The following is a 16,134-nucleotide window of genomic DNA, read 5'->3' as shown; positions in this document are numbered from 1 at the left end:
CAGTAGTGGGATTGCTGGGTCGTATGGTAGTTCTATTTTTAGTTTTTTAAGGAACCTCCATACTGTTCTCCACAGTGGCTGTATCAATTTACATTCCCACCAACAGTGCAAGAGGGTTCCCTTTTCTCCACACGCTCGGTGCTAAGACTTTTTAGTCAAAAGAACTGGGTTCAGATCACTTTGTTTCATCACGTGTTAGTGATATAACAAATTCTTTTTTTTATATATATATAACAAATTCTTTTTTTTTTTTTTTTTTTTTTTGTGGTACGCGGACCTCTCACTGTTGTGGCCTTTCCCGTTGCGGAGCACAGGCTCTGGATGCGCAGGCTCAGTAGCCACGGCTCATGGGCCCAGCTGCTCCGCGGCACGTGGGATCTTCCCGGACCGGGGCACGAGCCCTCGTCCCCTGCATTGGCAGGCGGACTGTCAACCACTGTGCCACCAGGGAAGCCCCACAAATTCTTTTTTAAAAAAGGAAAAACATTGTTTTATTTGACTATGTAATTTTAGAAAATATTGTGTTTTAAAAAACCATGAACACCTCATACATTGAAGGTGGGATTTTAAAATGGTGCAGCCACTCTGGAAAACAGTAAGGCATTTCCTAAAAATGTTCAACACAGAGTTACCTTATGACCACTCCTAGGTGTATAGCCAAGAGAAATGGAAATGTATGTCCATACAAAAACTTGTACACAAATGTTCATAACAGCATTATTCACAGTAGCCCAAAATGGAAATAACCCACATTTCTATTTATTGACAAATGTATAGCCAAAACCTGGTATACCCATATAATAGGTTATTATTTGGGCATAAAAAGGAACTGACACATGCTACAACATGGATGAACCTCAAAAACATCATGCTGAGTATAAGAAGCCAGTCACAAAAGAGCACATATTGTGTATGTGTTTTATATATGTTCATGTATTTATACGAAATGTCGAGAATAGGCAACTCCATAGAAGCAGAAGTAGATTAGTGATGCCAGGGGGTGTGGGATCTGTTGGACCACTAACACTAAAGTTTGAGATATCTTTCTGGAGTAATGAAAATGTCCTGAAATTAGAATGTGGTGTTGGTTTTATAACTCTGTGAATGTACTAAAAACCACAAAATATTATTCTCTAAATGGGTGAATTTTATGGTATGTGAATTACTTCTCAGTAAAGCTAGTATTAAAAAACATAAATAGCTGTTATCAAAGACACGTAAAATGGCAAAGCTAATGACAAATGAAAAAAGTAACATTTCACAGAGATGGTTAATATCTATAATACACAGGGAGTTTTTATAAAAAGTAATAAATTCTAAGTGCTTTAATTTCCTCATCTGCCAAACAGAGCTGACAACTGACCCAAAGGAGAGCTATGAGAATTAAATGAGATAAATGTTAAATACATAATATTGTTATTATTATCCTCAGTATTCATTTCCCCTTGTATGTCTGAGAATCTGTCTGTAGAGAGGTTTAGATGTTTAGCCAGCTAAAGTAATGGCTGGAGAGTAGAACTCGAGTATCATGGAATTATAATTACTGTGTTTTCTTGGATATGGTGCTGTTTTGTCCTCCAGGAAAATGCCGTATTTTCATTCATTTCACAGACATTTATTGCATTGCTGCTATGCATGGGGCACTAAACTAGTTGTTGAGGGTACAGTGAGGACTCAACCATAATTCCTGCTTTCAAAGATCTTATGATTTAGCAGGGTAAAGGGAGATAATAAGACAGTTATTGTAAGATGTTTCAAGGATAAGAGAGAGGCACACAGAACAGAGGAGAGGCAGTTGGGAGTGGAGTTCAAGGCTTCCCCCAAATAAAACCTGAATGGAGAGGGATGAGTAGAAGTTATCCAGGTAAAGCAGAAGGTGGAGGAATGGAGGTGTCGGCAGTGGAGGTAGTAACGTAAAGCAAGGGTGAAACCCAGAGTTAATCTAGAATGAGTAAATTCTGGGAGCAACCAACCACAATGTGTGGCTGGATCACCAGATGGGTGGAAGGGGTATGGTGAGACATGGAACCAAGAGCTAGATTGTGAAAATCCTATGTGGCATTTAGGTGAGCTCAGATTTTTATTCTAATGGCATTGGGAACTTGTGAAATTTTTTAATCAAGGAGTGAAAATGGCTAGATTTGTGTTTCATATGAACAGTTTTGAGGCCTGAGTGAAGAAGAAAGTGCTCATCTATCCTGAAGTAGGAAGAGCTACTAGAGGAAGGAGTTTATAGTAGTTTGAGCAATGAGTAAGAGCATGGCAGTATGGGTTAGACAGCTTGTTCAAGAAGTATTTAAAAGAGAAAATGTCAGCTGTTGATGATGGGTGTAGGCCTGTAGAGTGGGAAGGGGAAGGAGTGGCTTCAGGGGTGTCTTAGGTTTCCAGTTGGGTGGCGGTGTTGGTGGTGTCATACCACTTGAGAGACTGCAAGAAAGATGATGAGCTTATTCTTTTTGGTTTTCCTCTAAGACAAGAAACTAATTTTTCAGATGTTTCCATTTTGCTTTGTAGATAGTTCCATGATGACTTTTTTCCCAGTACTTCCCCTTCTTTGACACTGTAGCTGTTAGATGTCTGGGTCTCTTTTCTTTCTTTTTCTTTTTTTTGAATGAATTTTTCTTGGCGTATAGTTGCTTTACACTATTGTGTTAGTTTCTACTAACTAGAAAGGGAATCAGCTATACGTATACATATCTCCCCTCTTTTTTTTGGATTTCCTTCCCATTTAGGTCACCACAGAGCGTCGAGTAGAGTTCCCCATGCTGTAGTCTGAGTCTTTTCTGAACCTTATCAGGAGTAAACCTTTGCTTTCTAAATTTCTATTTATGCCTAAGTCTCTGTTTTCCTTCTTATTTTTTTTAACCTCTAGGAAGAACCTAAGAAGGTTCGTTTTGATTATGACTTATTCCTGCATCTTGAAGGCCATCCACCAGTGAATCACCTCCGCTGTGAAAAGCTTACCTTCAACAACCCCACAGAGGAGTTCAGAAGAAAGTTGCTGAAGGCAGGAGGGGTACGTGACGCTTGGCTTGTGTAAAGCCTTCCCATAGAAAACTAGTTGCTAGTGTGTCAAGAAGTACCATAATGTTTTGAGAGAGGTAAAAGAAATGAAGCACCTTAATGACCATGCTGTGGGCTCATGGTTTGAGAAGAAGAGGTAATTAAACAATATTTTAAGTAGGTATGAGTCTGAAATTACATTGTTGGTTAGAACAGCCTTATAGTCTATGCAGTTCAACTTTATTTCAACAACAATCTAAAACCAAACTATCCTCAAATAAGAAAAGAACAATGCCTTAACTGTGTTTTATCAGTGTAAAGAAAAATTTTAAAGTTGAAAGTTACATCAAAAATTATATGAAAATGAGTTATCCAAATTTTCGTGGTCAAAATGAGTAGAAAAGGTGTACTCATTCAAATTACTTGTTTGGGTCATTTAAAAACACATTTTTGTTTGTTTGAATTGTGTGTAGGTAATAGATGGATTTTTCTTTTTAAGATAATGATAATATAGTGCCTGAGTGAATTGGCTAGGATGGGGAAAGATTTTTAAGTGGAATTTCTCACAAACATGGAATGTTTGCTTGCAGTTTGTACAGGCAAACACTGTTGACGGGTCAGAATCTACTTTACATTGGATACTACTAGGATCATCAGCTTCTATTGAATACTTCAGATGAACTTCCCGTGTCATCTTATATGGGCAGTTCAGACCCCATAAAATGTTGTAGTGCATTCTTTCTTTTTTTTTAGTTATACATTTTTCTCTCTCTTTTTTTTTTTTTTTGCAGTGCATTCTTTACTCTAGGATTTCCTTCACTTAGTTTTACCAGAAGGTTTTTGATAGTTTTTCATCCACGAGCTTATCATTATATGTAAGCATGTGTAGACCATAACTCATTTCATTGATAAACTCTACCTGAGGGCTTTGTAGGGAAGAATTGAATTTTATATAGCACAGAAACCCTTTCCCTATATGGTGATATGAATAACCACTTTGAGAACCTCAGGAAAGCTGTGGACCCTCTCATAAGAAAACCACCCATATATATATATAATTGTATAAACATTTTGGGTTATATGTAACCCCTGGAGTCCATTTTTTGGGGATCTGTTTTGCCAAGCTCCTATCCTCTCAACTGAACTATTGATACTAATATGCATTTGAAGTGTTACAGGTACTTTTATCACATTTCATTCCACATTATACTGTATGTTGGTAGATTATGGGTTAAATAGGTATTGATGGGCCAGCTTTGGAAATGGATGACCATTTGTAGTATTTTATGGGGAAATGCATCTTCATGAAGAACTGGGCTTTTGTAATACAACTCATTTTAAAGGTAGGGATTTATTTTATGTTTATTAAGGAATTTTTTTAAACAAACCCTATTTGATTCTTTTATAGTTATCTAGAGCACAGTGTGGGTGCTGCTTATCTATGGCTATGCGCTTAAAAATGAGCCTGTCCATTTTAAATCCTGATCATTCCCATTACGTTTCTTTTTATGAGGGTGGCATTTTATGCCTCTGATTATTCCTCTTGGGTATGAAGTTAGGTAGGTAATTGGAGCATGTGAATTATGGAGCGTGAGTACATCAGGCTTCTGATAAGGATCGCAGGAAAAAGTAAATATGACACAAGAACTTTTTAAAACATCCACTTAGTCCCAGAGTACTCAAAAGTTGTTTGTGAGCCAGAGAAGAGGTTACGGGTTAGTGATAATGTGGCAGAGTGCAGCACTGCATCCTGATAAGGTCTCTAGTAGATGTCTTTTTCTCCACTCAGTCTTTATCTCAGAATTATCCTCCTTGACTTCTAACTTTCCTTCTTTGTGTTTCTTTAAGTGCTATTTGAAGCCTGCATGTTTTTTCCCTGTTAGATTTAGATTGTGTCTTGACAACTCTAAAATAATAAGTTGAAATGTGAAATATTCAAGCACACCAGTTATTTGACATAAGTTCCTTAAGTGACTGATTCTAGTAAATTTTGTAGTAAAATTAAAAAATTCATTCGAAATACTAGTCATCCCATAGATTCTGTCCATTTCGCATGGGAGGATTAAAATAGTCTTTGTGTGTGTGTGTGTGTGTGGTACGCGGGCCTGTCACTGCTGTGGCCTCTCCCGTTGCGGAGCACAGGCTCCGGACGCGCAGGCTCAGCGGCCATGGCTCACAGGCCCAGCCGCTCCGCGGCATGTGGGATCCTCCCGGACTGGGACACGAACCCGTGTCCCCTGCATCGGCAGATGGACTCTCAACCACTGAGCCACCAGGGAAGCCCTAAAATAGTCTTTTATGGAAATGGGAGAATCTGAACTAATAAACATTTTTTGTTGTTGTTGTTTTGTATGCACATATCTTTTAAAATTTTTTTAACATCTTTATTGGAGTATAATTGCTTTACAATGGTGTGTTAGTTTCTGCTTTACAACAAAGTGCATCAGTTATACATATACATATGTTCCCATATCTCCTCCCTCTTGTGTCTCCCTCCCTCCCACCCTCCCTATCCCACCCCTTTAGGTGGTCACAAACGATCTAGCTGATCTCCCTGTGCCATGCGGCTGCTTCCCTCTAGCTATCCATCCTACGTTTGATAGTGTATATATGTCCATGTCACTCTCTCACTTCATCAAAACTTACCCTTCCCCCTACACATATCCTCAAGTCCATGCTCTAGTAGGTCTGTGTTTTATTCCCATCCTACCCCTAGGCTCTTCATGACATTTTATTTTTCTCAAATTCCATATATATGTGTTAGCATATGGTATTTGTTTTTCTCCTTCTGACTTACTTCACTCTGTATGACAGACTCCAGGTCCATCCACCTCACTACAAATAACTCAGTTTCGTTTCTTTTTATGGCTGAGTAATATTCCATTGTATATATGTGCCACATCTTCTTTATCCATTCATCTGTTGATGGACACTTAGGAACATTTTTTGTCTTACCAAGATTTTTGGATATAGTACCTTATGTTTAACATTTTAACATTTATCATTGTTAATGCAACCTATCATGGTGTTACTAACTTAGCCATTTTGATTTTATTAGAAATCTTTTTTTTCAGCTTTTATGGAGATACCATTGACATATAACTTAAGGTTACAACATGTTGATTTGATACACTTGTATGTTGCAAAATCATTATCACCATAGCGTTAGCTAACACCTGCATCACATCACATAATTACCATTTCTCTTTTGTGATGAGAACATTTAAGACTTACTCTTTTAGCCAAATTTCAAGTATATAATTCACTATTATTAACTGTAATCACCATGCTGTATATCAGATCCCCAGAACCTATTCATCTTATAACTGGAAGTTTGTGCTCTTTGACCCACACCTCCCCTTCTCTCCCACCCCCCAGCCCTTGGTAACTATCAGTCTAGCCTCTGTTTTTATGAGTTTAATTTTTTCAGATTGCACGTACAAGTGATATCATACAGTTTGTCTGAGTCATTTCGCTTAGCCTAATGTCCTCAAGGTTCATCCATGTTGTTGTAAATGGCAGGATGTCCTTCCTTCTCATGGCTGAATAATATTCCATCATACACACACACACACACACACACACACACACACAGACACATCTCCACATCTTCTTTATCCATTCTTCTGTTGATGGACACTTGGGTTGTTTCCATAGCTTGGCTATTGTGAATAATGCTGCAGTGAACATGAGAGTGCAGATATATCTTCAGTATCCTGTTTTAATGTCCTTTGGATATATACCCAGAAGTGTGATTGCTGGATCATATGTAGCTCTATTTTTAATTTTTTGAGGAACTTCCATATTGTTTTCCATAGTGGCTGCACTGTGGAATTTACAATCCTGCCAGCAGTGTACAAGTGTTCCCTTTTCTCCACATTCTTGCCAGTATTTACCGTCTGTTGTCTTCTTGAGGATAGCCATTGTAACAGGTGTGAGGTAATAGCTTATTTTGATTTGCATTTTTTGATGATTAGTGATGTCGAGTACCTTTTCATATACCTGTTGGCCCTCTGTATATCTTCTTTGGAAAAATATCTATTCAGATTCTCTGCCCATTTAAAAATCATATTGTTTGGGTTTTTTTGGTATGAGTTCTTTATATATTTTGGATATTAATCTCTTACCACATACATGATTTGCCAATATATTCTCCCATTCTGTAGGCTGCCTTTTCATTTTGTTGATGGTTTCCTTTGCTGTGTAGAAGCTTTTCAGTTTGATGTAGTTCCACTTGTTTATTTTTGCTTTCGTCACTTTTGCTTCTGATGTCTATTAGAGATCTTCTGTTCATGACTATGTCTCTCCGTATGAACTTTTTTTTTTGACTGGGTTTTGGAGTGAAAGGGGGGTGCTTTTGCTCCTTATACTTAAACATTACATATGTGATACAGAGGTATATGTTCTATTTTTAAAGGAAAAATTTGATCCCTTCTTCATAAGTACTGTGTGAAATCATTATGTACAGCTTGAGGCATGAGTAGGGTAAACTTACCATTTTGGCTGTGGTTCCTTCTCTTTCACTTTTTTCTTTGAAACCAAAAGTACATAGCACTATTAAAAGTAGAACTTGGCTTTTCAAGAGATCAGAAAGGTTGTTTTTAGAGCTGGCAGCATCTTAGAAAAATGCTTTTCAGCTCTCAGAAGAAAATGATTCCAAAGAATGTTTTGCCAGAAGAATCTTGAAAAATTGCAGATTTTTTTCTGTTTCATAGCCTATAAGTCTATAGCTATATGACAACTTTTTTGGGGGTCAATAACATTCTCTTCTTTTCACTCTTTTTTTTTTTTAACGTTGTAACTCTATTCTAAATACTATCAGAGAAATCTTGGTGTGCTTCCGCCTTGGAAGAAATGTACCCTGTGTTCTTCTCTTGAATAGCTCCCTAAAATTAAGGTTATCTTTGCTTTCAAAGAAAAGAGTAAAACTTTCATGGGGAGGGCATTTTTGGATTTAAGCATTATTTTCTGAGAATATTGAAATATGGAGTGAGTTCATTTACAAGACCCTGAAGGTAGTTCTGTCTAAATGAGGGATGTCATTGGAACTTGCTAGGGAAACTGTAGATTTGGTTTACAAGCTAGCTCCTCTCAGGCCTCTGTAAGAAAAAGAAGATAGGGGTCAGAAAATGGGAAATAATAACCTGAGAACTGGGAGGAGATGCCTTTGTTTTGAGGTCTTATTTTCTTCTTTGGTTGGTAGGAGAGGTAGAGGACAGTGAGCAGTAAACTTCTGAGGTCAAGACTTGATGTCATCTGTTTGTACTTGAGTTTTAAGCAAAAGGACCAAATGTATCCCACTGAGAAGCACCTCTCACTTTCACTGAGATATTTCTTTTTTTTTTTTTTAAATGAACTGTTGAATCCCTGTAGAAGGATTTTCAAATATGCTCTTTATGATGTCAGGATTTTTTTAAAGGGTTATGATCATAGTAGATGATTTTCTGTTTATTTGATCACCTTCTTAATAGCTGAAATTCAGTCATACTGACAAAATGCAGATGGATTTGACATCCATTACTTTTGATTGAAAGAGGATGAGTTTTTCTTTTGGGTGTTGGCAAAGCAATGATACAGTGTTTGTCATATAACTGAAACTTGTCATTTTACTAACTCGTCTCTCCGAATTTTCTTTTGGGAGGGAGTATGATACAATTAGAAATATTTTGAAATCAGGCAGATTTAAATTAAAACCTCATCTCTGTCATCGTCTAGCTGAATTACCCTGGGAAAATTTTTACATTCTTTTGAATCTCAGTTTGTCATCCGTGAAATGGACAAGACATTGTTTTCTTCATTGGGAATGTGTGGCCACGGTGTGTGGCTCATAGTAGATACCCTGTCCCTTGATTCCTTTTCCTTTGATTGCTGGTTTAGAAAATCAGAGTTCTATCCATTTTTATATCAAGCACTTAAAAGTACAGTGGAAAATGTTTGTTATTTAGTGTAAGCTACTCTAGTTTATTCACAGGAGTTTGTGTTTAGCACCGGTTAGTGTGACCAGCACATTGATGGACACATGTTGGGTTTAAAGGGAATTGGCCCATTGTATCTTTTTCTTTTTTTTTTTTGAACTTTATTTTATTTATTTTTTATACAGCAGGTTTTATTAGTTATCTATTTTATAGATATTAGTGTATATAGCCCATTGTATCTTTCTTCAAGGAATTTACATTCTGGCTGTTAGTATTTTGCTTGTATAAACTGAAACACAGGTCTGTTTGGAATATCATTTTTTAAGATGTCCATTTTCATTAGAAAAATTAGGTGTTCTTACCATTGTTCTTACTTCTAAATTTCTAGCAGATTAAAAGCTTCTCAAAGCCCTAAGAAGATTTCCTAAGTAGTTTGTTCAGCAAGTATATATGTGCATCCTTGTGCTTCTATGAAGAAAGCACAAAAGGGGCAATCGTCTTTGGAGAATTGAGTTTGTTTTACAGCTGCTCCCTTTTTTTGGCCTGGAAATCAAGTGGTCTGCTTTGGTTCTGTTGTTCTTTATAGGATGGTGGTAGGGTGTTGGTGGGCTTTTTTTTTTTTTTTTCTTTTTCTTTTTTTCTTTCCTCAATTAGACAGGGCAAAGTCTAAACGTGTTGTTCAGTCTATTTCTGAATCACTGGCCAGCAGTTAATTTTGAGGACTGAAAATTAAAACTAACCACAGCAGTTGTTAGAACTAGGGTTTCTATAGGCAGAAATCCAATTCTGTTCAGACACCACCTGTTTCAATAGGACATTTCAGACGCCCATTTGGCAAGATTTGCTGGAGAAGACATGGGGAACATGCTTTCAGTCTGTGTTAAGTCTGCAGCATAATGCAGTCCTGTTTCTCAAAGTGACAGTTGCATTTATATCTGATATGTTTTTGCAAGGAATAAATTGGAATCTTTCTGAAGCACTACTTATTGTGAAGTAGAAATCAGATCCACCGTGGACCCCCCAACAAAGGGTTTTGGTTACTAAAGGGCCAAAGGGATCTTATGATAAGGAGCTTTCACTAATGCAGCCATGTCAAGCCATCTGAACGTAGCATTTTATCGCCGGGTTCTGGAATGAATCTTGTGTAGGATGGTTTAGTATTTCCTTTTGTAGGGGAGTTCAGAGCACTTTGAATTTCTAAACAGTACAGATCACATTCTCTTCCTCTCAAATTTTAATTTTTTTGAATAGGTAAATACACATCCAATACAAAATGACATATAGTGAGCCTTTCTTCAGGCCACCAAAGATGCTATAGTGAATAACCTTTTATATAGTTATTTGTGCACATGGATGAGTATATCTGTAGGATAAATTCCTGGGAGTAAAATCGTGGCTCCAAGGCAAAGTGGAATTTAAATTTTGATAGACATTTACAGATTGCCTGCCAAGGATGTTATGCTACTCTATGCTTGCATCAACAATGTGTAAGAGTGCCTATTTCTCCACCACAGTGATTCATTAAACATCTTTCTGCCAATCTGATGAGTGAAAAAATATCTCATTTTTAATTCACATTTCTCTTATGAGTGATGATGAGCATCTTTTCATATGTTTAAAGCCATTTTCATTTCCTTTCAAAGACCGCATTTTAATGTATTTTAAATTGGAAATATTCTAAATGTTTCGGTTCAGCTTAAATTTATGAATACTCATCCCACATACTTACATTTGGAAAGGTTACAAAAAGATACAGAAGCCTCTTTAACCAAGGTCTGTATTTTCAGGCATTCTTCAGCGTGTAACAAATTATGTTCTTAGGAACTGATTTATCAAGACTTTGGCTTCTAAAAATATGTGGCTTTTGTGGCAAACTCATCTTTACAGTGCCCAGAGATGGATAGCTGGCTACTTATTTTAAAAATAACTCAAAGAAAATAATACATAGAAAATTATTTTAGTGACTGTTACTGGACAGCTTCACTGGATTTTTGGATATTTGTTTGGGGACAAGTGTGCCTTTCTGTGATTTTTCGATATATATCATCCTGTAAACGTCTGCCTCGAAAGATAAAAGGATGCTGCTGTTTTCACCAGCACTGATAAAAGGTGATTTATTTAAATAAATGTAAGATCAAGCAGGCAGCCTCAGCTGTTCGGTTGTTTCTCAGAGTTGAGGTCAATTTTATGTCATATTTGGTATTTTCTTCTTTCTGTTTCTTTGGCTCCTGCCCCCCTGCCCCCCACCAAAAGTCTGTAAAATTAAATCATGAAAGTAAAACATACATATAAATGATAACTAGAATGTCCAAGTTATGAGATCAATTATAAAGTATGATCATGATAGTGTAAGTTATGTCACTCAGCATACTTAGTGGTTAATTTATGGTTTAACATCTTCTGAAAGTCGCATAATTTGTTTGAAGGACAGTTAAAGACTTTTGAAAATATGCACCAAAAAGCATCTCTGGTATAAATCTTCCTGCCTTCATTTGTTCCTTTCTTCCCGATTACGTGTTTACCTTTTAAGTAAGGAGGGGAAAAATAGGAGCACACTTTTCACTCAGTCCAAAGCTCAGATATTTTTACTGCATAAGTTGAGCAAAGGCTAAATGAAAAAGAAATGAAACAGGCAGATTATTCCTAGAGTGTGGAATAGGAAAAGCTCTGTCAAGTGTTTAAGCTGTCAGTGGTGGATGGTATGCCATGCTGCTTTCTGTAGACCTCTCAGGAGTAGCAGTTTAGCTGCCCATGCGTAGGAACCTTAGTTTAGTCTTGAAAGGAAATGCTGTAACATCTGAAAGAAAACCATCACATAACCCTGCCCCTAGCTCCTGTTTCTAATGCACAAAAAAGCCAAGAAAATAAGAAATGAACAGAAAGGGGGAAAAAATTGGAGAATTTCAAATCAAAAAATGAACAATTCTTTCTCTTTTTAAATACAGAAATACTGTAATTGAAAACTGTTGGTTCACTTTCTCTCTCCCTTCTTGGCTCAGGTAGTTCTTTATGCCCTTGTTTCAAAGCTGCATTGAAAGTTTATCTAATATATCCTAGTCTGTTCCCAGACTTCTAAAATGGTAAAGGAGTTGCTGTGTTGATTGTCCCCACTGGATATTTTTTGGGTTCATATTCTATAATATTAAAGAAAAACAATTTGGGGCTAGGGAGTAGAAAAGGGGAAGGGAAACTATGATTATCACTTTATTTTCTAATTTTTTTTTGTTCTGTAAGTTATAAGAAAACTTGACAGTGATCAGGATCTGTAGGTAGCAGTTTAGAAAATAAGTGTCTGAAACTCTTAAAATAGATACTTGTTTCATTTTAGAGGAGTGAGGACAAATGGTAGGTGGTTGAATATAATACTCTTTATTCCACAAGGGACACGGCCATGGTGCGATATAAAGAATGTTTGATTTGAAATCTGAAGGCACAAATTCAATTCTTGGATCTGCTGCTAATTTACCTAGGGCTTTAGGTTGGTATAAATCTGAATTATCCCCTTCCTTCCACCTGAGATTATTAAATAAAATGTGGTACATAGTTAAGCAGTCAGCAAATAATTGCTTTATTCACTGACACGACCTCTTTTTTCTATAGGTTTTTATTATGCTTTGTTACCTAGAAAGGTGAAAGTGAAAGATTTCCATTTCAAGATTTTGACATAATAATGGTGTTCTGCTAGAAACAACATGTTTCTGCCTCAAGAAGGAATCTGTTGTTTTTTTTTAACAGATTTTAAAATAAATATGTGCTAACTTTAGAACAATGTAGACTTTCTAGAAAAGCAAAAAGAAGAAACTGTTTATAATCCCTCTAGTAATTGTAACTACTATATTTTATATTGTATTTTTCATGTAGATAAGATCCCACAAAATGTTTGTATTTTACACTTAATATGTTAAACATGAATTGCATAAGTTTTAAACTACATGACTTACTTTATTTTTGTTCTTTAAAAACATGTCCTCACACTTCAAAGGATTGATGTAAAAATTGTGGTTGTTTATTGAGAAGTTACCAGTAATGTGTTCTATGTTTTTTGTTTGTTATTTTTTTCTCCTTAGGCTCTCAGCTTCTCACAAAGTTACTGGCTTAAGGCCTAAATGCTATAAACGAAATTAGGAACAAAAGAAATGTTTTTCACAAATTTAATGTTGTTTCTCTCTTTTTTTTTTTAAAAAAATATTTATTTATTTATTTTATTTTTGGCTGTGTTGGGTCTTAGTTGCAGTGTGTGGGCTTCTCTCTAGTTGTGGTGTGCGGGCTCAATAGTTGCAGCCCGTGGGCTTAGCTGCCCCACAGCATGTGTGGGATCTTAGTTCCCCAACCAGGGATTAAACCCGTGTCCCCTTAACCACTGGACCACCAGGGAAGTCCCTGAGGTTGTTTCTTAATGGTTCTGACAATACAGAAGTATGATGGTCTAGTTTTTGTTTTATTTATTTTTTACAACGGGACGGGCCATATTAGATCTGTTATCTAGAAAAATTTATATTTTAATATAGATTATCATAGGTTTAGATTTGGTAACTTGTCTTTGTAAATGTCATTTTTGCCTTTCTTACCCTTGTAGGGTAGATTGGGGACCTGTGAGTAATATGAAATGGTTAAATATAAAAAATCTTCATTAATGGAAACATTGAGTAAAATAAGGATGCCTTATCCATAAACCAAACTGGTTCATTCAACTACAGTTTGAGTAAAAATAGAATATAATAAAAATCTGGTTAACCTTGCAAATTTGAATCTTAACATGAACTCTTGGCGACTCAAGAGATGGATTTGAGTGGGTTATAGAGACAGAAGTCTGCCCATATGGTGTCCATGGTCTTTGGGCAAACTAGAAATAAGTGCCTCCACCTCTGTGTGCCCCTTGAATCCCTAGCCTGGGGAACATGGCATGGCTAGTGTGGGCATAGCTGGATCTCATCTAGTTCTTATCCCCTTGGCCAAACATCCTTGTGCAGTGCACCATCTGGACAATCATTTACAGTTGTGGCACTATTTATAGGTCCAGACAAAAAAGTGATTTTGATGTTAAAACAAAACTATCTTGCCTGAGATATTCTGGACAGGAATGATTTGTTATTTCTAGGGAAATAATAAATAAAACTTTCTTGAAAATTTGTTCTCCAGTTTTGAATAGCCATGTCCTTTCAAGGTTTAGCCTGGCCTCTTGTTCTGTTTTTTTTTTTTTTTTGTGGTACGCGGACAAGAACAGACTGCCAACACTTCAGAATTTGAAGGTAAAGTATAGATTTAATTCCCAAATCTGCACAATTTGACATCTTGCCTTCAAGAAGATGCTCAGCGGCCATGGCTCACGGGCCCAGCCGCTCCGCGGCACGTGGGATCCTCCCATACCGGGGCGCGAACCCGGCTGCCCTGCATCGGCAGGCGGACGCGCAACCACTGCGCCACCAGGGAAGCCCTCTTGTTCTGTTTTAAACACAGGGAACAAGAGGACTTTGGGATCAGACCACAGTGCTAAACCACGGGTTTCAAATGTCAGTGACTAAGAGACCAGGCTAACCCGTTGAAAGGACATGGCTACAAAAACTGGAAGACCAGCTGAATAATGTAGCCCTTGCTATTGTGAATTTCATACAATGGGTGGTGATTTATTATTTTTTTAGAGTAATGATGAAGTAAAGTAGACTTTTCCTTTTTGATAATTTTGAGCTCTGAGTGCTTTGGTAAAGAGAGCATCAATGTGCTCCAGATTAGGGTTCCTCTAGTCTTAACAGTGACTGTTAATAAGAATGCTTTTCACTTTGTTCCAGTTTTAAGATGCACTTTTTACCTGATTTGACTCTTGACATAGGGCCCTGGGCTAGGGCTGGAACTAGTTCTTGAGTCTTCTTTCCCTTATGTCCCTTCTGTATTTTTTTCTTCCTAGATTTCTGTTCCTCCTCTTGATAAAGAAGGGCTTCATTTCTTATGTCCATCATAACCTCTGCCAGGGTCGTTTCTTGGGCTTCTCTTCTTCTCTATGTATACTGTCCCCTGGGATGATCTTATCTGAATCCTGTTCTTGCATCTTTTCTGTTCTTCTCCTGAAAGGATTTTTGTGGTTTATATACATACTCCCAATTTTGGCTTCAGTTCTTTTCTCTTTTTTAATTGAAAAAACATGTTACAGTTAAATCTTTATTCTGATTTACCTTTCTTAAATGAAAATGCATTGAGGTTAAAGATGTATGTGTCGGGCTTCCCTGGTGGCGCAGTGGTTGAGAGTCCGCCTGCCGATGCAGGGGACACGGGTTCGTGCCCCGGTCCGGGAGGATCCCACATGCCGCGGAGCAGCTGGGCCCGTGAGCCATGGCCGCTGGGCCTGTGCGTCCGGAGCCTGTGCTCCGCAACGGGAGAGGCCACAGCAGTGAGAGGCCCGCGTAACGCAAAAACAACAACAAAAAAAAAAACAACAAAAAAAGATGTATGTGTCTCTGGGAATTCCCTGGCGGTCCAGTGGTTAGGACTCCATGCTTCCACTGCAGGGGCCATGATCCCTGGTTGGGGAACCAAGATCCAGCAAGCAGTGCGGCACATTAAAAAAAAAAAAAAAAAATTGCCTCTGAATTACAGAGCAACACAGGAGGTGAATGTCTCACAGGCACAAAGATAAATGCCGCCCTTGATTAATCAGCCCTGAAGGCAATAATAAAACTATATGGATTGTTGTGATAGGTGGTAGCTTTCTCACTGGTTTTCTTTTTTTCCACATCTTTATTGGAGTATAAATGCTTTACAATGGTGTGTTAGTTTCTGCTGTATAACAAAGTGAATTAGCTATATGTATACATATATCCCCATATCCCCTCCGTCTTGAGCCTCCCTCCCACCCTCCCTATCCCACCCCTCCAGGTGGTCAGAAAGCACCGAGCTGATCTCCCTGTGCTATGCAGCTGCTTCCCACTAGCTAGCTATTTTACATTTGGTAGTGTATATATGTCAATGCTGGTCTCTCACTTCATCCCAGCTCCCCCTTCCCCCCGGTGCCCTCAAGTCCGTTCTCTATGTCTGCATCTTCATTCCTGCCCTTCCACTAGGTTCATCAGTACCACTTTTAAAAATTCTGTATATATGTGTTAGCATACGGTATTTGTTTTTCTCTTTCTGACTTACTTCACTCTGTATGACAGACTCTAGGTCCATCCACCTCACTACAAATAACTCAATTTCGTTTCTTTTTATGGCTGAGTAATATTCCATT

General features: G+C 37.6%; 1 protein-coding gene across 2 annotated transcripts in view; it reads left to right on the top strand.

Annotated features, from left to right (window-relative positions):
• MLLT3 (MLLT3 super elongation complex subunit) overlaps positions 1-16,134 on the top strand; it is a 253,131-nt gene that overhangs the window by 147,384 nt on the left and 89,613 nt on the right. For both annotated transcript variants that reach the window (XM_007130213.4, XM_024126722.1), the window contains exon 4: positions 2,873-3,016. In XM_007130213.4, the coding sequence (XP_007130275.1) occupies positions 2,873-3,016 (144 nt within the window). The remainder of the gene's footprint in view (positions 1-2,872; positions 3,017-16,134) is intronic.

The sequence above is a fragment of the Physeter macrocephalus genome, chromosome 9 (assembly GCF_002837175.3).
Source record: "Physeter macrocephalus isolate SW-GA chromosome 9, ASM283717v5, whole genome shotgun sequence".
Taxonomy (NCBI): Eukaryota; Metazoa; Chordata; class Mammalia; order Artiodactyla; family Physeteridae; genus Physeter; species Physeter macrocephalus.
The sequence above is the reverse complement of the archived record's forward strand: the minus strand, read 5'-3'. Positions and strand labels throughout refer to the sequence as shown.